This window comes from Nothoprocta perdicaria, unplaced genomic scaffold (genome assembly GCF_003342845.1).
Source record: "Nothoprocta perdicaria isolate Ctin4 unplaced genomic scaffold, notPer1 scaffold_70, whole genome shotgun sequence".
NCBI classification, from domain to species: domain Eukaryota; kingdom Metazoa; phylum Chordata; class Aves; order Tinamiformes; family Tinamidae; genus Nothoprocta; species Nothoprocta perdicaria.
The window spans coordinates 1,667,540-1,694,805 of NW_020455977.1; the positions used below are offsets into that span (position 1 = coordinate 1,667,540).

At 37.0% G+C, this 27,266-nt stretch overlaps 1 protein-coding gene across 3 annotated transcripts in view; it reads right to left on the minus strand.

Moving 5' to 3' along the window:
* TBC1D5 (TBC1 domain family member 5) overlaps positions 1 to 27,266 on the minus strand; it is a 280,235-nt gene that overhangs the window by 9,322 nt on the left and 243,647 nt on the right. For all 3 annotated transcript variants that reach the window (XM_026050797.1, XM_026050798.1, XM_026050799.1), the window contains 2 exons: positions 16,853 to 16,952; positions 648 to 727 (listed from right to left, as the gene is read on the minus strand). In XM_026050797.1, the coding sequence (XP_025906582.1) occupies positions 648 to 727; positions 16,853 to 16,952 (180 nt within the window). The remainder of the gene's footprint in view (positions 1 to 647; positions 728 to 16,852; positions 16,953 to 27,266) is intronic.

A 27,266-nucleotide genomic window follows, 5' to 3' on the forward strand; every position in this document is an offset into this window, starting at 1 on the left:
CATTGCAGAAGGCTTTCATATACCATTTCCCCATAATATCTGCTTTGAAGAGGCGGTTGGTAAGTCACTATTATTACCCATATTAGATGTAAAATGCAATTGTATCTGGTTCTGGAAAACAATTATCTAATAAAGGTAAAAAGAATGAAATCACTAAGATTTTTCTCTGTGTCACCCTTAACATTATGCTTGCTCCTGATAAAAAATGTATTTCACAGCTCAGCTTGGTAGCACTCTCATTGTAAATATATAATATTTACAATGTATATATTGTAAATATATATTTACAATGATGATTGTAAATATATAATATTTACAATAATGACCCAAATGTCATTACATCATTGCACCAGTGCAATGACACCCGATGTCATTACATTTAAAAAAACGTGGTCAGAAGCATGTAGTACATGCTTAGTATGAACAATCTGCATCAAGAAAAATGATGGTGTGGTTAATGTTCCAGAACTTGGAACTGCAGCGCCTCAGTTCTGCTTTGATATTGTCACAACTTTTCAGGGAGAAAACGTGCAAGTCATCTTAACTTCTTACAGCTTAATTTTACCTTCTAAATAAAAGTGCTCKGCAGGGCTCCATACATTAGCATTTGCAAAAGAGCTACAACAGAAGTTAACCAATAGCTATACCTGTTTCAAACCAGCCAGGGAAACCAGAATTTCATCTTCTTTTTCCAAGCGTTCTTGTAATATAACTTCCTGAATATTTCCTGCAACAGCAAAACAAGAGAGACTTGCTAAGTAATCTGTAATGTACTGCCATCTTAGAATGGACTCATGTTCTCAGAATCCAATCCTGTGGCTTGCAAAAGCATTTTCAYGCTCCCACCTAGATGGTGACAACTTCACTAGCTGTGGTGGTTAGGGGAGTGAAAGCCTGTCACTGATGTCAAGACTCCTAATAATGTCCAGCAGCTGATGGATTTCCATTGCCTGAATGCCCTTGCTCTGTTGATGCCTAGAAAACAATTTGGTTCCTGTGGCTCACGGAGGGGCATCCATGTTTGATTCTTCAAATGCTTTGGAAGCTCTCAAGAACATTTTCAGGAATCYGCTCGGCTCTTGGGATGGGCTGAGTAGGAGCTCAGCAATTTTAGATCCTGTGGCCACCGTGGATGCTCTTGTTTTAGTCACAAAACTGAAAGCGTCGTTCTTTATTGTTCCTTACCTGACCCTCTTCATATTAAGTAGGGTAGAGCTAAATCTACCCTACTGTGTGACAGAAAGCACAGTACAGTACTAGCACTTTGGAAGACTCCTGTCTTCCAAACCTATAGAGTTGTCCTGCAAGGCTGCACTTCAGTACACTGCTATATAGTGCTTGCTGAGGGCAGGGTTGGAGGCTGCAGGGACAGCAGGGACGAAGCTGTGACACATCACGTCCTGAAAATCCCAGGCAACGTTGCAGGCCAAACCAGCCCACAGCTCAGATAGTTCTGCAGACTCTTTAAGCTACATCAGGTCCTTCACCAAACTCCCAACTCCTCTCTTCCTCCTCAGTTCTCTGAGAAAGCGCAGTGATTCTCAGCAACTGATTTACTGAACGAGATAATAGCTGTCACCTGAAGATGACAGGATAGGCTTTTGTGCCACTCCTYTCCTACTTGCATAGCATCAGTGCAAATCCTTCAGGGACACTCGCTTGGGAGCAAAGCCCTGCTGCTCTGAACTGCAGCATCCCAGGTGCTTAACAATCAGAGCTTTGTATCCTTAATCCCAGCATGTGTTGCCTCTGTTTGCTTTTAAACACATCCTGCCTGCCGAGGGACCAAACCAGCGAAAAGCCAAAAACATTGTCACAGATTATGCTGACAAGGATGAATATGATGCTGCTGGCAACTCTGACACAACATCGGGTTTCAAGGAAAAATATTGAGCAATTTGGCTTAAGTTTTGTGTTTACAGAATAAATAGCTAAAGCATGAGATGAAGGAGGCTGGATAAGGAGAAGAGAGATTACAAAGAGAAATGTGCACTTAAAATTTACATATATAGAGAGAAGTTTGACCAAGAAAATCTGTAGCTGGTAAAAATATAGAACAGAAAGGGCAAGAAAGAGACGGGATCCAAGACTAAATAAGAGAATGAAAGAGGCTAGAGCCACACAGTGCAGTGGATGACAGTTCAAGAACGAAGTAAGCGTGATCAAGGTCAAGAGCAATGACAGGGTGTGATGGCTCAGTTTTGCATTAGCAGCCTATCTAAACAAGGAGAGCCAAGTTTATAGTATTTAGCACTTGCACCATAAAACAGCAGCAGCACTGAGGTCAAACCTGGTATACTTGAACAATGTCAAGCTCAAATCTTATGAGACAAGCAGTATCATAAAGACATTAGGAAGGCATGTAATGTAAGCTTTTATTTTTTTATAAGTATGTAGCATCGTGAACTGACTGCAAGCATAAATAATTCATCTTTTATTTATCATATTTTACACCTTAATTGTGTAGTCTCTCAGTTTGCTAAGCAAAAGGTAATAGTATTTGCTGACAAATATTAAAATGTGTTACTTACAGAACTACTATGTTAAATCTTGACTTGCACTGTTTAACAAGCAGTGCACAATTTTTCACTTCTTTCAGAACTTTGAACATCARAAGCCCAAAGTCCAAGTCCTCCTGGGCAGGTAAACAATGTTTAACCACAGCCCGAGTCATTGAATTCAACTCTCTTTTTCGTTTCTCAGCACTAAAAGAATTGCTGTAGTGTTTGATCCCCACATATATTAAAGACATGCATTAGAAACTCAGGTGTGCATARTGACTAAGCAGATGGAGCAAGAAAATAATTCAGAACCAACTTCAAATCTATTAAAGGCCAAATGTTGGAAGCTTAAATRAAACAAAAGCTGAAAGTTGTTCTAYGTGATATGGAAATAATCCACTATTATTTTTCTTCTTTGTAGGCGTATTTTTAAGACAGTATTTCAAAAGAATGAAAAAAGAAAACATTTCTATATAAAAAAGCTGTAACTATGTTTGAAAAGTCAATATATTGAGAAATTTCTAACAACTTATAAATAAAACTATGATAGTCAGCAGCAAATATTAATAGAAATTTTCATATCACATATTTGCTCTAGCAAGATTAATAACAAATTCTAACATTAGAGGCAGCAAAAAAAATTAAGAGAAAAGGCTGGAGATACATACACTAAGATTTTATAAACATCAACTCAAAGCTAGGGCTTGAATTTGCAGTTTGTTTTGATGTGCATCATGGCACATCTTGGATATGTATTGTTTCTAGTTTTTATTTGGTTAAAATAATTTTTTTATATATATGTACATATATATCTTTTTTTTTTCAAAAAAATATCATTCATTTTGCTCTGAAAGACCTTCCTGGACTCAAGGAACACACTTTCTTTTTAGACTGAAAAAAATGTATCAGGAGGCAAATCACTATAATCTCATACTTTTACCTCTCAAATGCGTAACAGGTGACAAGAGGTTACAGATTACATTTTTTTTTCAATAGTACAAGGAAGGAGAAYGAAACTTTCCTTAAGGACTTTCTCAGTGCATTTTGCTTCTTCTAASTGTGCTCTTGAAATGTAAAAGGCTTCTAATCTACCACTGTCACCACTCTTGAATGCAGAATTTATTGCCTACCAAGTAAGTACAGAGCCCAAATTTATCAGTGCTCACCCGTTTTCTCCCCAGCTATGGAGTAGAGAGGAATAAAAATTCTGCCCTAGAAGAAAATCCAAAGATGATCTTCTTTTGCAGGACTGTGTCCTCCTGTAACAACACCCCTGAAGATGCATTTGCCTTGGAAGTAGATGTACGAGGAAGAGCAGGGAGGGCGGGATGAACAAGGAAACTAAGCTCTTGAGTGTAGACAAAAGCCTTTTCCTTTTATGTTACTCTCTCACAGCTCCAAAGCTACCTTCGTAACCAAAAACACTTTAAAATTGCTAGCTGTGTTAGGAGTGCTAATGAAGCAGTATGTTGATATGACACTGCTCAGCTGAAGGACTTTCATATTAAACAGTGTTGTATCACTTAATTATTCCTCCTTCACAATAAATGTTGCCAGGTTTTCTGAGAAAGTTACGTGTATCAACAAATGGGCTATATACTGATTTTGTCCCTACTGCTATCCCTATCTGATTGTCTATAATAATATCTCGCTGTTTTAATTAATCCTTTTAATTCAACAATTCCTTCAAAGAAATAATGCAAATATCAACTAGGAACTGAGAACATCTTCCTACCTGTAAAATGAGTCCTGACATGATGAATCAAAAAAATTGATTATGTGACTTTTAGAGTATTCAAAACCCAATTCATTCTCACTCCATGCCATAAATATCCATCTTATTAAAATAGCTGTTTTCATTCAAAATTCATTGTCAAAGAGCATATTCTTTTACGTTTGACAGATATTGGAACCATTAACCAATAACTATTTCCTGATGGATACTGTGAGAGACAGCCCAGATACACTTTAAAGCCAACTGGAGTTACAGAGGAATAACATGCAAATGATGGCATTTTTGTTGTTCTTTCATATGGAACACGGAAAACCAGGTATTATTGTAGTGATTTGGGTAGCAATAGGCTAGATGAAATACCTGATGAATTAAGATGAAATGTATTTTTCATTTCCTACTCTTAATCTCAAATTATAAGTAACTTTACATACAAATTCACCATAGCAGTAGTTAAAAAAAAAAGCAAATTTCTATTTCTACTCGCTAATGTAATTTCTAAAATGGAAATTCCTGAAGACTTTCCATCATTCTGTGTCCAAAGATGACAGAGTGGAATTATCCACAGCAGCTCCTCACAGTAAAATTAGGGAAGGCTCATGCTCTTTGATGACTGAACTGCTACACATTGCACCAAGATGTGCACAGTCACTGCCCGCTGCCCCAGCTAGGGAAAGTGGCTGTAACAAATATTAGATTTAGAGGTCAAATTTCCTCTCTGAGTGTGGCAAAAGTGGTGTGCTCAGCCTAATTACTCAGCCTAATTTTAGCTGCCCATTAAATCAAATAACAACGACTCAAAATGCAGCAGGCATTCAATACAGATTGTGCAAACGCATCCAGAGCTGTGTTAAATTAAGGCAGGCAGCGGCATTAGCAGGAAAACTAGTCTGTGGGGGACAAGGTCTTCTCAGGCAGCTCTTCATGTCTGTATATGTGGAAGGAACTTTAGAGTAACTTCAATGCCCTTGTCCTCTTGGGCTGTTTGTTCCTGTGCTTCCTTGCTGCCTGTGGGAAGCACATCTGTCTCCTGCTGATTTCCATTTTAACCTGGTCTGTGGTGTCTTTCCAGGAAGATGTCACCTGCTGAGAGAGGCTAACTAGAAATAGCTGCAGGCTTTAGAGTGGCCGCTGCCCTTGCAGCGCCAGCTCCTGATCCGCGACTTGTAAACAAGCAGCGGTGCCAGAAGGATGGTCAAGCGGCTTTGCGCCTTCTCTTCCCTGCCTGCTGTTACCGAGAAGACTGTTCAAAGTGTAAAAGAATGTAAAAAAAAAAAAAGACATTGTTATTACCAAGGTAGTCAGCAGTAAGGAGGCATAGAATCCTTTGGCTTTGCATCTTTCCAAAAAAATAAAAAAAGGCATAAAAATCCGACAGATATATCAGCTCCTCTGCTTCAGGCTACAGAGCTACGGATTCCAAACCTTTTGTCAGATCCTTTTTTATGAAAGCAGTGTTTACAGAAAATACTTGCAACGTTTTCTGTATGGTATACCAGTGATAGCAAGACTTTTTTTTTTTGAAAATGCCAATATGTGGATTGAGAATTAAGGTTCTGTTGATCAAATTTCCTCAATAAATTTTTCATAATTTTCTAGAACTCCTTTCTACTAGAATTGGATTGCATTTTGAGCAGGAAAACAGGTTTTCCATTCACACTTCTTTCCATCATTAAGAACAAAAATGGTAGGAGTTAAATTTCCTTCTCAGACTAATGAGTTTGTGATTTCAGTTCTGACAAAGGCAATACCAGTAAGTACCCTATATTTCATTTACCTCGCTTACTATGCATGTCCCCTGCTACTATGACAGCTGTGCATTATACTGAGAGCATCATTTAATAATTTTTAAATGATAAACAATTAAGGATTTTAAAAATGTGAAGTACTAGATCCTCTGTGAAGCATTACATTCTTTAAAAGACACTTATTTTAATATGAATTTTGCATTTATATAGCATATACTTCTGCTTCACCTGTATGTGTTATATATAAAGCACCAACATATTACCAATATTTAATGGGCAGTAATGCTTGTGACATCAGCTGTTCTGTTACAGAAAAATATATGACAATAAGTCAGCAGTTATCAACTCACAGCAATGCACAGTCACACCTACAGAAAATGAGGTGGGAAACAACCCTGAGGACACCCTGTCCATCCTCTGTTTAAAGTCAGGATCTATTCTAGCTATGAACATAATCATCAGGTACCTTATGTCCTCTGCAATGTCAAGATGTGCTGGGACATGCTGTGCCTATAAAGGGAATATTGAAGAGCACTGTGCCTCCCAAGGCAGGTGATGGGGCACGCTTTTCCCAYGCAGAGTGCATTTTGGGGGTGAAATTTTGGTATTAATGATGATGTCAGAATGTCCTACCCCACACTCCTCACAGGAATGCTCAGTGCTGATTATAACTGAGGCAAGTGGCATCTGTAGAGTAACTCTCATTTCATGCACTCAGATTCCTTCACTTGCATTGAGTACATTCAAACTCTTTGCCCAACTCCTGTCAGCACCACCAGCATCTGAGCACTTCCAAGCAGTATTTTTTCCCAAAACCCAAAGCAAGTCTTTTCTCCCTACCTTCTGCACCATAGTTYTCCTGCCGTTGCTGTTTCCATTCCCTAGATTACTGTGGGGTGAAGTTGACAAGCAAATGAAAATTCGTCTTGCATAAGAGACAAATATAACAGCCATAACAAAGAGCAACATACCTTAAGGGAAAACTTTACTGTTTCACTTCCTTACAATTTAAACATTTCCTYCCTACTGCACTAGATGGTATATATTACATCTTAAAATTGCTATGGTGGTGTAAAAGACAGTTATTGTAGATCATGTGAAGGATTCTAAAATGTGATTTTTTTCTGCTTCTGGTACAGCTGAACCRACTAAAATTGTTTCTGATTTTACAAGCAGGATGATTTACTCAAATACCATTATGGTAAATGCTACATGAAAACCTGGATAGATTGAGAGGTTTGAGACMAAACATCCATAAATGTCTGAAATTTCACTTACAGCATTTTCATTTTAAAGGACATTTTCTATGACATATAGAATAAATGGCAGCAAATTGTGAAAGCTGTTTTTAAAGCTTTCAACAAGATCATTTTCCCATTAGAGAATTATGATGTTATCTCAAATCTGCGTTAGTGAGAACACTGGAATATATCACCATGTGCTTTCCTTTATTACTGTTCAGATTTTTGCTTATTTGTATAAAAAATACTGTTGTTGTTATTAGCCTTGCTGTCAACCTAACTGTTTATGGTGAGGACTTACTGAAGAACTGCACCCTAATCATTTCATTCTGGTTTGCTTTAGAGCTTGTCCTGTATGAAAAACCTTGCCTGATGTCCAAGCATTAAACATCTGGCTATTTGTGTGCATGAAGTAAGTACATTCTGCTGCGTTTTGTGCACTTTTCTGCAGTAAATATTTTATTATCAATGATTACATTTGCATACTTCATTTTTTGACAGTTTTTTAGGGTCACAGAATGCATGCTCAAATGCCACAGTAAATTAAAAGCCTCATATGAACTTAAGGCACAAAAAGTGGGGAAGTGTTCACTTGACTCAAAAGATCTCCTTCAATGAATTAGTCGCAATGCATCAAGACCTCAGACAACCTCAGCATTTTTGATCAAATACAAAAGAATTCTTTTTAAATAATATTTTTAAGAAAATTAGAATATTTTACCTGAATGAATAACTGATATTCAAGCTCCTGAAACTGTACTGTCATTTCCCCCCCCCAACAAAAAAAAAAAGAAAAAAGAAAAAAGTTGCTACTTATTTACAAATAAAATCAACAGATCAACAGAACACCCATGATGTAAACCGTGGATAGTTTTTGATTCTTCTGAGATGAACTGAATGTAAATGAAGATGTAAATGCCRATACTGGCACAGGAAAGAATACATATACTCAATATGCATTGCTATATTGAGTAGCTGCTCCCTCACCAAGCAGTAGGTTTCTTGCAGCTACGCAAACCTGGAAGCAAAAGGCTAAAGCACCTAAATGCTAATAAAGACTCCTCTTTATTAGGAAGAAGTACTCAGTTTGAAACAAGCACTTCCAATTTATAGGTAGTGTAAACAGGAAAGTCTGGATCCTGATTAATACTATAGGGATTTTTCTGTTCTCTATAGGGATAGTGGTTGCTATAGCAAAGAGATCYGCTTGAACTGCCATCTCGAGGAGGCAGAGGAGGAGGAGTGGGGGTGATTTATATACCTTCCTATGGATCATTCCAACTATTTTATGTTTATTGACTTCATGTATTCTATAAGCTTTTTTTATTATTATTTTTGAATATATTATGATTGTCTCTTGGTTATTYGATCACTTTAAAAATCTCAATCTACTATTAACTATATTTTCTCAGTTCTAGACAGTCACAGCATCAAAGATGCTGTGGAAGAATGGGGAAGACCTCCTAAAATCCATGTTATGCTATCAGAGATTTTTTTAGGCATTTGTGGAGTGTATTTGGATCTTGGGCAAGAAGACTGCATCTTTTTTAATTGTAATTCTTTCATCTTAGTGCCCTTCAGAAGTCTGATGTCAAAAAAGAATGAAGACTGAAGTATATTCACCATGTGAGTAKATGTATATCAAATTGTCTGTCTGATAGAAGAAACTAATTTACACTAAACATTGATTTATGCTGGAAAAAAAAAGAATTATTGTGAGCTCTGAGACCTATTTGTGTCACTTACTCAGAAACCCTTAGGATGGATTATTGACARTGGTGCTGGATGCATGTCAGGATTCTAACTGAGAAGTAAATTAACTCAAACTGTGTGGTTACAGCCCCACGAATGAACCCACGAATGAAAATAATTCAAAATACACATAAAAGGAAAGTTATTTTTCTTTGTTCACCTTAATTTTATTCTCTGCACATTTCAGGGTCTTGTTCAGATTAGATTCCTGTTTACTAACTCTCTCTAGTTTTGAGTCATGCTCTTTTCTGAARATGGGAACTTTTCAATGTCACCTGGGCCACCTACCTACTGCAGTCCTCTTCAGTGAAAACAAATCTTCCCTGGCACCATTCAAATAGCTCTCTGACATTTATCTAATACATCGAGACYTATATTAGTAAATAACATTTTGCTAACTAACTGTTTCAGTCTTAATACATGACTAATTCCCAGCACAAGGAAGGTACTGTGAACTTTTACGGTGCAAACAGAATTGTTGATGTGTAAACCAGCACCTCCCTGTTGTGTCATTTCACTGTGCTAGGGCAGTACATTAATCACACTGTGTTTTGCAGCGTTCTAAAAAAGCCATTCAAATTAAGGGTTTAATTCTCCAACTGTAATTTTATGGAAAGAGACAAATTTAAAATTGTTCTCCCTGAACAAAGAGAGTAAATAGGGTATTCAGTTATATTTTCTGAATCATCTGTGTGGGACAAATATAGTATTTATGTTATGAGGCAGTTGACTATGAAGCTATAAATATTGTTTTTAATATAAAGCAGTGTCTTTCTTTAGATTTCAAAACAAAATAAGTTATATAAAACAGAAACARACATATCACAGCCCTGTTTACCTGGGTGATATCATACAGCATGACTACAATAAGTTAAATCAAAGGTAGACTTTGAAGAAGTAAAAATGGTGGCCACAATCAGGTTCAACCCTAATACCAAAGATCTTTATGGAAATAATTGGGAAATAAATAATTTCATGAGAAAGCTTAGCCTCTATCAAGGTTTTATTCCTTAAAACCTGAGATCAGAAGAGGAATCAATGCCTAGATGATGCTGGGAAGGAAGAGGCTGACTGGCAGTGTCCAATGGCAGGACAGAGATGTTCTCCGCACTAACGGAAGCTGATGGAAGACAAGCACCATGACAGAAATTTGCTAAAACTTGCAAGGAAAGATGTTAATTTAGGCAATGTGGGGCTGTATAAGCTTTAATGTTTTAAGCTTCTTCTCTGCTTCATGAAGTCTACCAGGGTAAAAGGATTTATAGATGCCATGATTGAATAGTTTGGATAGAAAGAAATATAGASAAAAAAATGGAAAGAAATCTATACTTCTTTTGTTCCTACATATATCTAAACAGAACATGCGCAGAAGGAGAAATCTGAAATACAACAGGTATTTATTTCATGGTAACCATGCTTATAATTAGTTTAATAAACTTGTTAATGTTCTTATGATTTACATGGTATTTTTATAGTGTGTTTTATATTTTTGTTCTTAACCAAGGGAAAAATCTCCTTAGACTCACAGGGCTGCATTCGATGTGGTCTTCTTTACTTAAAGCACTTCTAATTATACTGTGATTAAAAAGCAAGGATTAGATTATGTATGTCCCAAGCATAAGGGAATCCCTTTAGTATATTTATTACCTCAGTGAATGATAAAGTATTTAATTTCAATCCAGAGCAGCAAAATATTTTCCACTTCAAGTTTCTCTATATAAAAATTTCAAAATATTTAATCTTACCACATGAGACATAAAACAAGAATTCAATACTATGCTCACACCTTTTACAACTACAGTGCATTGGACAATACATCAGTCTCTAAATGATTATCAATTATGCCAACTTTATCCTCTCCCTCTCTCACTGCAAATGATCTTTAGAATGAAATGCTTCCCTATAATAATTCCACTGACTTATGAAAGTGGAATRGATGAAGTCTTATAAGCCTATCTAATTAAACTTCTAAAGTGCTATTTCACATAATCACTAAAATTATACTAGTGACTGCATACTTTAAGTTTCTGATCATATATTTTTATGTTTTCCTTTCCTTCCTCATTGTGTTTGCAATAATCACAGTGAGAAGGTGGCTTTGAACTATGCTGAATTGGTCTTCCAAATAGTATTTGTCTGGGAAATGTCAGGCAACGTAACATGAATCTTACAACTGCCAGAGCTGCCTGATGACTCTGGAAGCGCCATATCCTGTGATCTCATCCAAAGAGCTCTCTCTGAACAATAAATCATCAGTTAGTAAAATACTAGCTTTTGTTTTGTCTGGGCRATGCCGTAACTTCCTGGCATCTTGTAAATATGTGCGGTGTCTACACAAAAGCCAAGAGTCAGTGTGTTGCTGCAGTGGCGAGGTGCCCGTGGCACTTGGAAGAACTGCAGGTGAAAACTCCACCTTTCCTTTTTGCTCTCCATAATCCATGCACTTGTGGAAGGGCAGAGATGTATCTGAATATTGGTGAAGGAAAGAGTAACATATTAAACATAGTGGAAGTCATATTAGAAAATGAATTTTAAGGGCAGTCCAACCAGTTCTGCACAGTTGGAGCTGGCTTGGTTAAGCATAAAGATCCTAGATGTGSGTCAGAGCCTCCAAGATAATAAGTCATATAAAAACTTGGAATTTGAGCAACATATGACAGAGATTCCCCTGAATCTCTAGTAGACAGATCAAGGTTGCTAGTGCTGATATGGAGATGAAGTTAATAAAATCAGGCAGATTTATGCTTATTCTATATAACTGGGTAGATTTGCACACATTCCTAGGGTGCCATACAGAACTCTGCAGAGATGTTTCTCAGGGCTTATTAGCTGAGGATCTACACTGTGAGAAAGCACCTAAATCGCTTCTGCATCTCAGCAAGCTGTGGAGCCAACCCGTCTACACTAACACAGTGCCCAAAGCATAGAAAAACTTACTTTTTTTTTACTTTCATAACCTGAAAAACTGCCCATCACAAAAGAATAGTTTCTATGTAAAGATGAAGTTATCCAAGTTAATATTGAAACCATGTTTTATTTTATATTGCCTCTAATGAAAAAGACTTCCTATACTATATGTCTGATATTTTGATAATCTTTCACTACCGGGAAGTCTGAGACAAAATTCTCTGTTGGGAACAAATGTTGGTTTCTTAGCCAGCACTGATGAYGGACTAATTTGCTTCTTACAAACAGCTGCTGTTTTAAAAATCAGCAGGCAGAGAGGAACCTCATGAAGTTCTACCGTGGGAAGCGCTGGGTTTTGCACTTGGGGAGGAAAAACCCCACGCACCAGGACAGGCTGGGGGTGACTCATGGGAGAGCAGCTCTGTGGAGAAGGATCTGGGGGTTCTCCTGGACTGCAGGATGACCATGAGCCAGCAGTGAGCCCTTGTGGCCAAGAAGGCAAATGTTATCCTGGACTGCATTAGGAAGAGTGTCGCAAGCTGTTCATGGCAAGCTCATAAACATCSTTTAGCACCTTTCATATTAGTACTCCAAACTGTGATGGTACTAGAGCAGCAGAAGGGGTCAGATGGCAGTGTTATAACCAGTGGCATGTAATAACACAATAACTACGCTAATAACTATATGCTAACAACACAATAACTACTAAAGCTAAAACAAAGCTTTGCTTTCTGAAATCCTCCAGCCTGCCTTCACGTTGAACCAACACATTGCATTCAGTTCCATGTCAGATGTGAATAAGAACACAGGAGCCTTCCTGCTGTCACCTTTTTAGTGACATTTGGGTGAATATCACACAGACCAATAACTCAGGATATGCTCTAAGRCATCAGATAGAGGTCACATTCATCCAGGACGAATATTCTTTTGAATGCACTTGCTAGGTTGTTGTTTTTCCTTCCGGAGAGTCAAAGAAAGGAAGAAACAATCAAAATTCCGCAAAAAGTAATAACATTATGACAGAGTATAATATTGTAATATTTAACCAGTATATTAAAGCCTTCTGAATCACTGAGCCTTGAGGTGCACTAACAGAAAAGTACCTTACAGAAAGAAAAATACTGAAGAACATTATCATATTACTAAAGGTACCATATTATTTCCTGAAAATGGCCAGTGCATGTGAAAAAGAAACATCAAGAAAATGTATCTGTGATAATGCTGATAATGATATCATGGGATAATGCAGTAATAGCTATGGGAACTCCAATTTTTCACCATCAGATGAAGTAATGATCTGCATTCATTTTCTGGAAAAAAAAATGMAAGACAGGCTTACAATATTGGATGAATCTTCATTTCTTGACGGGAGAATTGAAAGCTATGACCAGCTTGCATAAAAGGGTGGTTACAGAACTAAAATCTACCTTTTTGCCTGCTGTTCTACATACACAAATTGGAACATTAGCCCCTAAGGCATTAGCGCTTAGCAAACAAGCTTCAGTGGTGAAGGGGGGAATAGGAGTGGAGAGGGGCAGGAGAATAGAAGCTCATCTAATGCACAGCACTAAGGAGGAGATCAAGATCATAGAATGGCTTTCCTCCATTTTCATGAACAAAACCCTATTTTTAATTTCTACACATAGTRCTAAGTAGTAATATTCCTGAACCATCATTCATTTCCATGGTAACATCCCTTGGTATTACAAGCAGTTAATTATGTCTTTGCTGCGTGGTACACTGTGTGGTTTATCTATGGAAGTAGATAAACATTTAATGAAACCATTTTTGAATACATAAACAAAATAGAAACTGTTGTTCTGTCTCTCTGGTTCTTCCTCTTGTTCCAAGAAAACAAAATGCAGTATTAGCACATATTTGCACAAAGCTATAGTAATAGAATATTTTTGGTAAAGAAATATGATATCATTACATGATAGAGATTAACATTCTGACTAAGATTTTAGTTAAATAAAGTTTTTTTCCTAAAAATACATCACGTAAAAATATAACTGTTAATTGGATTTAATATAAATAGACTATAAATTACTAGGGATTCAAAATGGAACGGGTGACTTAATCTTTGTTTTGATCAGTTCTGAACAATTTGAACAAATCTGATACATCTAATGCTCAGCTATGAAGTAATTGTCCCTGAATGTCATAAGGATGCTTCCTTATAATTGAAAGAACCTGAAAAAATCTAGATTGTTTCACTGGAAATAGCAAAGAGAATATTCTATAATTACTTGCCATCTAATTTATTGTAGCAATTAGATAATCCTGTGACAAATGGTCACTTGATATGCACTTTTTACAGGCAAGAATAATACTGTGTTCTGAACATATAATGGAGCTCATGCGGAAAAATGTGTATTGATTGGATAATCAAGTCTGAAAAAAAAATTAAAATGTCCATCTAAAATTAATTTGTATTAAAAACAACAATTTTTCTCAAACTTAAAAAGCAGACCTCAGACCAAAAGCTAATGTATTGATAGTTTTTAAAAGGTTAATTAACTCTTGGGTGGAGGAATTAATTCTGGGGAGCTCCATATATTTTATCAATAATTTAGACAAATGTTAAATCTATGATTCTGAGGCGTGCAGTTGGAGTGGCAGCAGGTAACTGAGCACACTGCAGAATATTCTGAATAATCTGAATTACAGATAAAAGTCAAATGACAAGTGAATTCATATATAATTATATGCAAGCAACACATACAGAAATAGAAGGAAACATTTCCTGATTATACCTACAGGAAAAAAATCCTCTGTTTAGAAAGCTGTGATTCACAAAATTTTAAAGGTCATTGTGGATTATCACCTCAATTTATCACTTTTATATAAAGGAAGTATATGCTGCATTAAAAAATATATAAAAAGAGAAATGTCACATAAAATTAGAGATGACCTTCCCTTTGCTAAATAACCACTTTCCTGGATCCACTTCCAGCACAGCATTTAACACATCTATCTGATTAACCCACTTCAAAAAGTGAAACACTGAGGAGTTCAAGGGAAGATCACAAAAATGAGCTAGCCTAAAAAGCAACCCATGCAAAACTAGTCTCAAATAGTGTTCCACCTAGTAAAGACAGTGTTGAGAGGTTATTTGATCACTGCACAATGAAAAGTTGTATGAAGATTTTCATCCTTGTTGCCAAGGATGCAGCAAAAGACTAAGTTGGTGGTGAAGTCAGCAAAGTCCACCTTGACAGGGAAAAGTAATATCCTTGCGGTTAAGTGTCCCAATGGGTTGCATGTCGGGCAAGAGGACTCACAATGATCTGTGGTCTCCAAAACGAAGTCATTTCCAAGGGTGAGAGACATCCAGGGAAGAACAAGACTAGGCCCTTTCAAAGAACTAGGCCCTTTCGAGCCTTCTGCCCGAGTGATGAATGGAGATAAATGCTGTGAGTTTTCTTTGGTTCCTTTCCCTGAAGCATGAGCAGCGAATGGAGGCTGGTGGTTGTCCCCAGCATCAGTTCCGTGACGCTCGAGGGAATCACTTTCTGGGACACCTCCTGGCAGATCCTCCTCAAAGGACCAGGACTGACCGGTTCCAGGTTCAGAGGAACTGAGCAGAGGTCGGACTGGCAAGAATCCTGGGGCATTTCTTTCTGCCTCCTTGTGAATTGCCTTGAGGCTATCTAACTGGTTTGCTCCAGTTGTTGGAGTTGTGAAAGCTGGTGGTATCTCAGCCTCTCTGTGCCCTCTTATAGCACATAACTGTCAGTCTTGATAAGATTTAAACGCATTAGTCTAACCCGAACTTACAAAATGAATAGCCATGATGCTGGGAAGATGTCCAAGGATGTTGTCAAGAAGTACAGGGAGCCAGACTAGAAGAAAACACAGCTGGGAGGTCCTAGGAGGGCTGCCACGTGCTCAGGCAAGCTCAGTGCCCACTGGCAGCCCAGGCTGCCCATTTTTTTTGCCAAAGTAACAAATGGCTCCATGTATCTCTTGGAGGATACTGGCCCTACATACTTTGAGGTTATTAAGGATCTTTTGCCTTCCCTATGTGCATCCGTTCCTGAAAATAGACCATTACAAATGGACTGCTATCTTTGGCTCTCTTCTGATCTCTAGTCTGCTGGGGAAACATTTGTATTTGTACTTGAACCTCTATGCCTACTGAACACTTCCAGTTTGTTTTCTTAAAAATATATATACTCTTTTTTTGTTTTGGCATCGTATTTTGAGCTTCCACCCCCCTCCCCTCCCCATAATTTCAGTAGCTAATAATTCATCCTTTGCACTTAACTCTAGTCTCATTAGTTCTCCTATATATCCTCRAAAAAGCAGTATAATACACCAGAATAAGGTTGTTGGGGTTAGATTTTTACAGTTGGCTTTTGAAGGCTGTGAGTTCAAACTTTCCAATAACGTGATTTACAGCTTTTGCCAGGCTCATAACTGAGGCTGTTAAAATTATATGGGGACTCACATAAAGCAAAATGAAAATTCCAGGATAGCATGACTTTCACATTCCATCTTTTGACCTGGCAGAAGTGGGTACCATATACTAAGTTTTACCCTCTGAAATATTCAACTTTCAATTATTCTGCTTAGACTATGATTTTGCCATCTACAAATACACCTTTTATACAGCTATTGCTGAATACATCAAGGATCATTCTGGAACCGACAAAGGGCAAATGAATTTATAAATTAGCTATGAGCTCTAGCATGTCTCTTACCATGTACAAACAAAGGCCAGCCATCCTAAAATGCCTCTACTTTTTTCTTAGCATAATCAGTGACTAGCAGATTTCTGAGTTTAAAAGTATGACAGCAAGAAGATAGAAGTTTGCAATACCTATTACAGTCATTGGGCACATTAAGTCACATTTTTGTGTGACCTATACATAATGTGCACTGCACAACATAAATATTTAGCTCTAGTACAAACATGGAAAGARCCTTAACAAAGATTTTCAGGTTAATACAGGCTACTGCACTTACCAAGATGTGTGTTCATCATTTTCGCACAATATTTGCACATTGCTTCCAAGTCGTTTAGTTGCCCTTGTAGAAAGGAGATCTGAGCCTCCAATTCCTCCTCCTACAATTAAAAGGTTATTAATATTAAAAAATCATTTTTATAAGTTAGGTTGTAAGACTAGCACTTGAAATGTTTATATTTATTTTTTTTTCCTGTTTTGTTCTTGAACAAACTTTGGAAATAAAAAACATCATTTTTTTCTTATTCATGGATCAATTGTAAATTGATTTTAAAACATTTGTGGTCAGCTGTATCTGCTCAAGGGCTAACCTTTTTAGCTATACAAAAGTGTCTCTTCATCATGCAAGTCTGACTTAGACTAAGTAGACTATCTCCACGGACCTTTTAGGTCCTTGGGAATCTATCATGGGAAGGAGACCTGACATTCACCAAAAGAGTGTAATTCACAAAGAGTATGAGAGGTTTCCTGMCAAGTGGGATATCTTGTAAAAGCACAAGTAAATTGGGTTCATTTATCTGGCACCCTTGAGCATCAACGAGCAGGAGTGCTGCCAGCTGGATGTGTAAATAAGCAAGATGGGTAACTTGGCTTTTGGCACATGAGGGGTCCAGACATGCTGTTTGCATAAGAGTAAGGATGTGCTGCAGGACATAACTCCAGCCACAGCTGGGACAGTCATCCACGGTACTGTGGTATCTGTGCATCTTTGCAGATGTTGCCCCTGCAGGAGGTGTTACCCATGGAGTTGATGTGGCAGCAGTTGAGGAGCTACAAGAGCTGTATAAGTTTTGTTGATTTGCGATGGCAAACAAGAGATTGAGATCACCTTTGAAAATACTTTTCAGACAAAAAGCCTTACGCTGCACAAAGCTGTAAAGGACGGTGCAGTTGAGGCAAGACAGAGCAGGAAGAAGACACGCACTACTAAGAGGGTGGAAACTGGAAGCTTGTGACTTCTGGAAGTATGAAGGAAGCCAAATTGCTCAGGCCAACAAGGAACAAGCTCCCTTGGAGGAAGAATCCAGGTTGGACAACACATCAGAGTGCTATCAAGAAAAAGTGCTAAGTGACAGCGAGTGCTTGCTGATTCCCTTTGGGTATGGGAYAGCAACACTCCTCTGGCAGCCAGACCCATCCTCCAGGGAGGATGTTGCTTGTCTGGAGCCTCAATTAGTGGAGTTCCAAAAAGAATGCTTGGACTCACCTCACATAGTGACTTCTACTTTCTGCCTATTGATCTGGGTRGTAATGACGTGATGAGGCAAATCCAATTCAGCCCAAAAGTGACTGCATGGTTGTTGGGCAAGGGTGGAGGGACTGGGAATCCAACTAGTGGATCTTTTTGACCGCTTAACTGTGGTCAAAGGCAAAAGATGGGATAGCAGCAGATGCATTGAATAGAGCAATCCTGACTACATATCTGGTGTCATCAGCTGGGCTTTGACTATTTTAATGATGTGCACCACCTCATCTGATATGGAAGGACAATTTAGAAAGAGAATAGGCACATCTTACAAAAAGAGGCTTTGTTATCAAAGACTTTGAGGACAGACTTGCTGGTTCAGTGGGGACATGTTTAAACTCTCTCTGTCATATAACACGGGTCTAAACCCAGAGATACATGAGGAAATAGCACATAGGGAGAAATTATTTAAAAGTTGCATTTGGCAGAACAAGTAGCTTCTTAATGAACTAACATGGGAAAAGGGAGTATGCGTGTGCGAATGACAACAGATTATAAAGGATGAGTGTATACCTGCCAGGCATTGCTTGGGCAAACAAAACTGGGAAGGTTAAAGCCCATTGGGAGAGAAGATTAATGAGGGACATAAAGGGTTACAAGACAGAAATGTACATCTATGAGTGTAGCAAAAGGGGGCTCAAAGCAAATGTAGGTCTACTGCTGATAAGAGCAGATAACGCAGTAACATGATATGGAAAAGGCTGCAAAATCCTATACCTTTTCTGCCTAAGTCTTCAGCAAAATCTGCTCCCAGACTTCTGCATGTACAACACAGAAAGCAAAGGGACGGCTAAGAATATTCACAATGAATAAGTGAACACATTAAGATGCTGGATGTAATTAGATACATGGAGTCAGATGAGATATAACTATGGATGAAGAGCTGCTGATGTGATTGCAAGACCTCTGCCTATTATCTATAAAAATCATTGCAATTACAACAGTTTCTTGATGGCTAATTTTATGAAACTATATGATGGCTGGCTTCACCTTAGTTCTTGGAAAAATTGTGGAGCGTCTCCTCTTGGAATTCATTTCCAATTAGGTAGAGACCTTATGTAAAGAGATCAAGAATAGTCTGCATGGATTTACAAAGAGCAAGTCATGCTGACCAATCTCATTGTCTTCTATAATGAAACAATTGGCCATGCAGATGAAGCGAGAAGAGTGGCTGTAATATATTTTGACTTTAATGACTTTTTGACACTATTTTCTAACATATCATACATAATAACACAAGGAAGTATGGGCTGAATGAACAAATTGTAAGTGGACTGAAAATCAGACAGACCTCTCAGCTCAAAGGTAGTAAAAAATCTGTCTCTCAGAAGGTTCAAATTGTCCATTAGGACAATTTTCTTCATTAGTGGAGCAGTGTTGCATGTGAAGAGGTTACTCAAAGAAATGGTAGTCTCCTTCAAAGACACTGATCTGATCCAGTGTTCATGATTACCCTGTTCCAAGAAACAGGTTGAATGGTTCCAAACAACACTTCTAATACTCATCTATTTACAGTAACAAAAATATACTAAACCTACTAAAACTTACTAATGAAATACTTTTTGTTTTCTGCAGACTATGAATGTTGTAATACTTTGTAAAGACAAGGCCGGAAATTAGTAAGATACTWTGAAAAGGAGGATGACATTTTTTAATATTCTGAAGTAAAAATCTTCAGCAATAATATATGAAACAATTGATTTACAGCTAGTATTGTGCAGATGCCCTTAATTCCTGTCCAGACAGTATTCACTCCTCTTTTCTACAAGTGCCAAATTGGTGTTCCGCTGTACTGAGACAGAAAGTTCCCTGGATACCATTCTTATCTTGTCTGTACAGTAGCATTACTCATTTGATCCCCCATTATCAAATGAGGGATCATCTCATTATCATCTAAGGGATCCCTCATCCCTCAGATTATATATTCTTTGGACAGGATAAATATAAATAAAAAGAAAGACATTATGGTCTATGATTCCTTGAAAAACCAAATCTCTTGTTAATCTGACAGACACAGTGCCAGAAAAGGGAGACAGTGATTCCAACTCATTCAGCCATTACTTTTAAAGGTTAACTACTTCACTAAAAATAAAATTCAATCACCTAAATAACTAATCAAAATGAAAAGTCAGTGTGATGAGTTACTGATCATCATGTACTATAAAACATAAAAGCTCTACATTTTCTGAGAGCTGCACTGAGAAAAAAAAGCACATCAAGCAGCAAGCCAAATAAAGGAATCACTGTGTCTGACATGGAAGACCAGGATGCACAAATTGAATGACATAACTGTGCAGTAAAACAGCTTGAAAAATATAAGTACTTAAAACTAATTTTTTTTTAAATAAAATATAAGCACTTGGCTTATATTTTTATACCTCCTTTCTACTTTTGCCATGAAAACTAATTTTTTTGCTTAATGATTTTTTTTTTTTAATCTATGTAGTTCTGGCACTTTTTCCCCCCTACTTTTCCTTCTCCTTTATTACCTTTCCTTTCATCTTTCTTCTCTCTTATACAGAGAGCACTCTGGAAATAACCTTTTTATGTCCTCCCTTCTCTTCCAAACTAAGCAGACTCATAATAATATCCACGATGCTTCTGCTGCATCCTGTTTTTCATCAAATTTTACTGCTTTAAAAAAAAACCAGCTGTGACTAACTGAGAGTGCTCAGCACCTTTAAGAAGAGATTACAGAAAGCTTTACAGTTCTGACATTGCAATCCTGCTCTTTCACAGCTCATCACTTTACAAGCTGTTAGAAGGTTTGTAGGTTTTAAGGTCACTGCAGTTAAGCATCCTATATAATTCCAGGTGTGAAGAAAAACAGGTTTGTCAGAAGCCCTTCTTTATCAGCATTGCTTTTATCAGTTTAAACAAGCTATCTCCCAAATACATGACACGTAGCTTAACACAGAACTGTAAGGCCTGGAAAGTTGTGAATATAAATGCATAAAATCAGGACTACAGTTTCTCTCTTTCATACTAGCATTTAGTTTTCACTCTTACTGTTTATTTTTTTCCTGTCATGTAGAAACTCAAGGAAACTTTTTGCTGTTGAAGACTTATATGAATATGTGGCCAAGTAATTCATTTGTGAACACTTTGAAATATAAAATCCCATTCAGGTTACACCTGAATAGTCCTGAATTTGAATCAACTTGGCAGCATAACTAAGTGTTAAGTGCAGCAGAAAAGTAGCTGTCTTCAAAGAGAAGTTATATAAAATGAAATGTGCTTAAGCAGTAATGCTGCAATTAAAAACATAACAAAGAAAGTGACTGAACTGTGCTGGAGCAACTATCTAGTCCTGGAATCTGGTCTGATGGCTGCCAACGATGATTAGGCTAAAGGATAAGGAAATAGGTAGGCAATGATACGAGCATGTAATGGTACTCTCCAAAATAGCCTCCCTGGCCCCATGGATTTTCAGATCAGAGATTTCTTGAGCTGGAGGTGCCTTCTTTGTAGTTAACAGCTCATGGATTTTTCCTATATTCATTTGCCAGGTCACATTTTCAGCTTCTTCAGTATTCACAGTAGCAGCTTCAAAGAAACATTCCCTGAGCTCCTGGCAAACGGGCAAGGCAAATTAGAAAATAATTCTAATGAGMGGTATTGAAACATTTAGAGGAAAAGAGTGAGAAAATGAAATTGATATAGGGAAATCCTGAAGCCTGAGATTTACTGAGAGTCTCATCAGTACTTAAGTGTTTAGTCAGGATATTGTTTGTGCTTTACATGTCAAAGAAGATTCACATGCATGGCATAAAAATGAATATATTGCTTTCTCATTTAATTCTGTGCAATTTCTCTGGAGTACAAAATGTCAGTTGTTATTTCCATTTTGTGAGAATATATTCTAGTCCAATTTCTGAATTGAATAACTGAATGCAAATAAATACAGAATTTAATCTCAAAGTCTTGAACCTTGACAGTTGACTGTTCGTTGACACCCACAGAATTTCTTTATGATCACATGATAGCCTAAAACATATGCTGACACTTAAATCAGAAACCACTGGTTTTGAATGATCAATTACATACAGTGGAATTTAAAACTGAAAAAAAAGATAATGAAAATGATAAAAATCTATTTCTTACTAATTTCATCACTCACTGGCCCTTATCAGTACCAAGAACTCACTGCGCTTGGTGCCATGCAAACAAAAATAAACCAAAAAAGCCCTTACCCTAAAGGACTTAACAGTGCAAGCCAAGAGACAACAGATGGCTGCAAACACACATATGGGGAGGACATGGAAACAATATGGCAATATTAGTCAGGCTTCTAGGCATGGCTTCAGCATGTTAGCAACCAAACTGCTGTCAATGGAAAAGGGAAAATTTGAGGGGAGTTTCGAAGCATCAAAAGACATTTGTTTTGCAGATGTTTAGAGTAAGTTCAGATACAATCCCAACTGCTTTCCTTGCTGAGGGTCAYGAAACACATCATAGCGATGGAATATACACTGCCACTTTCACATTGTGAATTTTTTGCAGTTAGGATTTATTTCAGATATGAGCATAGTGCCCCTGAGAGAGCACAAGGACATTCAGATACTGCCTTTGAASTTCAATTTCTACAGAAGTATTTACAGCAGTTATTTACTGATTTCCTGTGCTGAATCACTAGCTTACAATATTTCTGTGTGCCTCTCCTAGTTAAGTATCCTCACTATTTCTCTACCTGTAAACATTTGGATATGGGATTTTTTCCATCTTGCCAACAGCCAGCTCTATATTCTTTATATTCATTTTCAGTAATATCCAATGCTTTAACTATGTTATTTTCAGGTGAAAATATATATTTAATTCCCAAAGACTATATGTGCAGTGATGATTTTATTTTAATCTTTTTACTCCTTCCAGTCTACTCTATCATCTCAGGATGATATGCTGAAGGTTAAATAGGAAGAAGAAATAGGGTAAGGGGGCTGAAAAATGCATAAAGTCAATTCCCCAACCATACTTCTTAGCTCTTTTCACCCTGCTTTGACCATTGCTTTGATTTACTGCTTTCCAAATGGAAATTCTGCTCTTTGGTAGTACTTTATGTTTCAAAATCCATGCAAGTACACAGAAGGAAGCACAAATGAGCTGGTTAGAAAGTAATCCTAGAAGTGTAAGTTAAAAACTCTGTGCTGTCAAATTTGAAACATTTCAGGGCATGATAAATTCCTGTCTGCTAAAAGAAGTAAATTTGGGAGATTAATTATCTAGTTGGAAACCTGGTACAGAACTGCAACCGCACAGTCTTTAGTGAAGAAATAATGCATTGAAGATAAGTCAGCGACAGCCCTCTGGAAGGGGTTGGGGAATAGAATGGAGAAAAAAAAAAAAAAACACAGAGAAAAATAAGCAAAAAAGCCCAGAGTATATAAAAAAGGTCAACAAAATATTCAGTGCAGCTCCTAAGGGCTAACCTATATCAGGTTACAAACCAACAATACAGGAACATCATTTAGTTCAGAATGCTTTGATGAAAAGCAAGAATCAAAACCAAGAAAGAAACTCTACAAACCATGTAGAAATGCTCAACTACTACAAGACCAAGAAATTGGGGAATAAACTAAAATTTTGCATGCTTTCACCCATGAAGRTGCATGTTCTTGAGTATTAGTATGCTCCTGACTTCCTTTGGGTGCTTTCAGTAACAACAGAGAAAGGCAGAGCATCACTGAATATTTTCCCAAGCTATGTATGTGTAAATAGAACCAACAGATTATTGGTAAATGATTAAATGAATAAATTAGGGACTTTGAAGCAAAAACATTTCATTTGATTGTGTTCATTTGTAAGTATTCAATTATATGATTTATAGTCTCCTAAAATGATTAAAGATAAACACTGCTTTASGGCTGGGACTAAACATGACCACCAGCCAGGACACTTTCCAAACCATCTCCTGCTGTTGAACGTGCTCCGTGTTGAAGCACTTCAAGGTGAGCCAGTCCTGCTGCCACCACCGTGATGCCCGGGCATGTTCTGCTCTTAAAAGCACCCGCTCCTGCCCTCTGGCACCTGTTTTTAGCAAGAAGATGGAGAAAGACAAACACATGGAATGGAGAAAGCTTTTGTCTTGAGACAAAAAGGGAGACCTTAGTGCCAGGGATGCAGCAAAACTGCATGTAGTTGACTGGGGGTAGGCGGGCACTGAGCAACAGAAAATGGGTACTATTGCCTTAGCTCAACATTATGGAAGTGGCTCATTAGGTATGATGTGTTTACGTGATTAGTCTTAATTTTGGTGCCTGCGTAAGTATTTTAATATACACAGCGTTTTAGAAATACCTAAGCTCATAGTCACTTCAATCTCCCAGACACAGTCTTTCCATCTCAAAAAAACAAATAAGCCAATAAACTGATTTAGAAAGATGTCTCTCACCCATGTTTGCTTTTGCTAAGAATTCAATGAAGATCTCTGAGATCTTCACAGAAATAATTATTGGTGTTAATGAGTAAGGTGAAGGGACACAATGGCAGTGATGTAGAAGCTTAAATAATACAGTGATTTATAGCTTGCTTCAAAGTTGATGCATCCATGATAGACTAAAGCGCATAAGGAACCCAGAAGTTGGGATTCATTCCATCCAAATTTGCTCTTTAGAAGTTGTCCAAATTGCCAAGGGAAGGGCAAAGCAAACAAACCACTAGTTGAGATGCTCAAATGTAAATTTATTTCCCTTGCCCTTGGGATGCCAAAACATTAACTGATTGCTTTTGAGTTAATGATCGCACTTCTCGACTCCTATGTCACTTTGATCCTTTTGAAAACATTGCTCAGTCATTAAGGWTTTTGATATTTTTTTTCCTTTTTCTAACATTATGTCCAATCATTTTGAAAGTTCTTATTGCTTTCTTCCAAATTGTATAATTCTAATTTGCTTCTACGCAGAAGATACTGGTATGTAAAATTTAGCTGCATTTATTTGGATCTCTTGTATGCTCATAAAGAGAACTGTTTACCCATTTTTCAAATATTCCAAATAACCCCACAGAACTGTCCTGTATACATATTTATTGCTCACAATATGACAGAAAAAGCACTGCAGAACCACTTGGATTTTTATTCATCTTCTTTTCCAAGCAATTAACTTCCTGTTTTTTATCACAGTACAGTTTTTTTTTTATTATTCCTTGAAATTGATTACTCCAAGAAAGATAAGAAACATTAGACTTCAAGACTGCCACTCATGCATACAGCTGTCATATAAAATTTATAAATATTTCTAATAAAAAAAAAACTTTAAAAGGCAACTTATTTTTCCTTGTACTGTTTACTGCTCGTCTATTTGAGAAATACTATTTTGTGGGTGTCTGAGGAAGGAAATTGAGAACATCACACGTCCAGAATACCTCAGTGGTATTTCTACGAACTCTGTTTACATGACCTGACCACACAAGAATTTAATATTTTTTTGGTCTACCTCTAAAATTAAACTGGTGCTGAAATGATAACGGTCAGTTATCTGGATTGAATTTTTGCCTATCACATTGGAATAATAGTCCTACAGTATTACCTGCAGTTAAACATTAAGGAACTGAAGTTCATTAAACAAGCAACATGTCTTAAACTTTATGCCAAGAGATCCAATATCTTGATCAGGTGATTCTTCATCATTGCATTTTTATTTTGAAATTAATGTGCATTATGAATAAACACGGACTGACACAAGTATGTTGTTTAAAATCTTTTCAGGGATTTTAAAAAAAGAACGGACAGCTCAGGAAAAAGATATATGTGAATAAAAATGTCTCCAAGCTGTGTAACATGCACAATACATGGCCTTTTTCAAAATAATTTTTGCACGTGTGATTCTGTATTCTCTAGTGTTTGCATTCCTTTTTTTTTTTTTTATGCTACTGTTGTTCAAGTAAAACTGTTGAGCTCGTATGCTTAAAATTAGGTTTCTAAATCATGAAAGTAGATGCCTATTCAAAAAAACAATGGCATTCATTAATTTTCTAATTTATGTAAGTATACAGAACTAGCTTCAAATCAAACTGGGTATATTCATTTAGATATATCAAATAGATATACCACAGACAGTCATAGTTGCTTCTATCTGCCTGTGGTGACAACAGAGTATGTTGTCAAGGTTGATTTAATGAACGAGTCTATTTAATCAAAATCAGCATGATGCATGACACTTGTTATGGATTTTTTTTGGCTAAYAAATGAAGATTCTGATTGTTCAAAATGTTTTATGAATGTGTCCACATTTATGAATTGTTCCAGTAAAGAAAACAAAATTCTCCAGTGTTTCTCTAGAAATATTATATTTTGGGGAGCTTTTAAACTAACATTTTCAAAATGTACCTTCTAATTTTTATTTACCTGAATTTTAAGCTTATATAGTAATTTATCTTAAAATTCTATCTTATCAAAATATACAGTCAGAATAGAACCCTCTTTTTATTTTTCTTTGCTTTTTGAAAGTTTAAAAAATGTTTATGTCTGTTGACCCAACAGCTTCCCCTCTGGCATATCTCCACGACCAAGAGCCACTTACAGAATTCTCTGCCAGAAACCGAGACTAACAACTAGATCTGTCAAAATCAAGGTGTAATAAGCTTTTCAATTTGCCAAAAAGAGAAATGGACTGTCCTTAATGCTTGCTAGAGAARTAAAGTGAAAAGGAATGAGGAAAAAAAAAAAAAGAGATTACAAATGTACCCCATTTTCCAACTCGGCCGAAAATGATAGGTCATGAAATGACAGGAAAAATTCTAGGACATTATTCCAGCACTAAATTATATACTGCCCTGTCAGAGATAAAGGTCCTGTTAGAAAACCAAACCTAATCCAAAATTTACTACTTTAAGAAGACCTCAGTATGAGAAATGGAGACATCCTATACTTGGTGGCAATGAATCAAGTTAAGAACCAGTTTTGACCACAATTCTCCTACAAGAGATTTAACACTTGGGATAGGTTGAGAGGATGACAATCTTATTCATCCTGTGACAACAACAGTAAATGATCCCTTGACTATGATAATCATTTTTTAAATCCAATGTAGCAAGTCCTATTTTTATGTATGGATTCCATTTGTACTGTCATTGATAAAGGAATTAATTAAGAGTAAAAAGATGAAAGGGAAATATAATCAATCTCCTTCAATCACTATGCCAAGAACATCTGATTTAAAAAATGCCTCTTTAT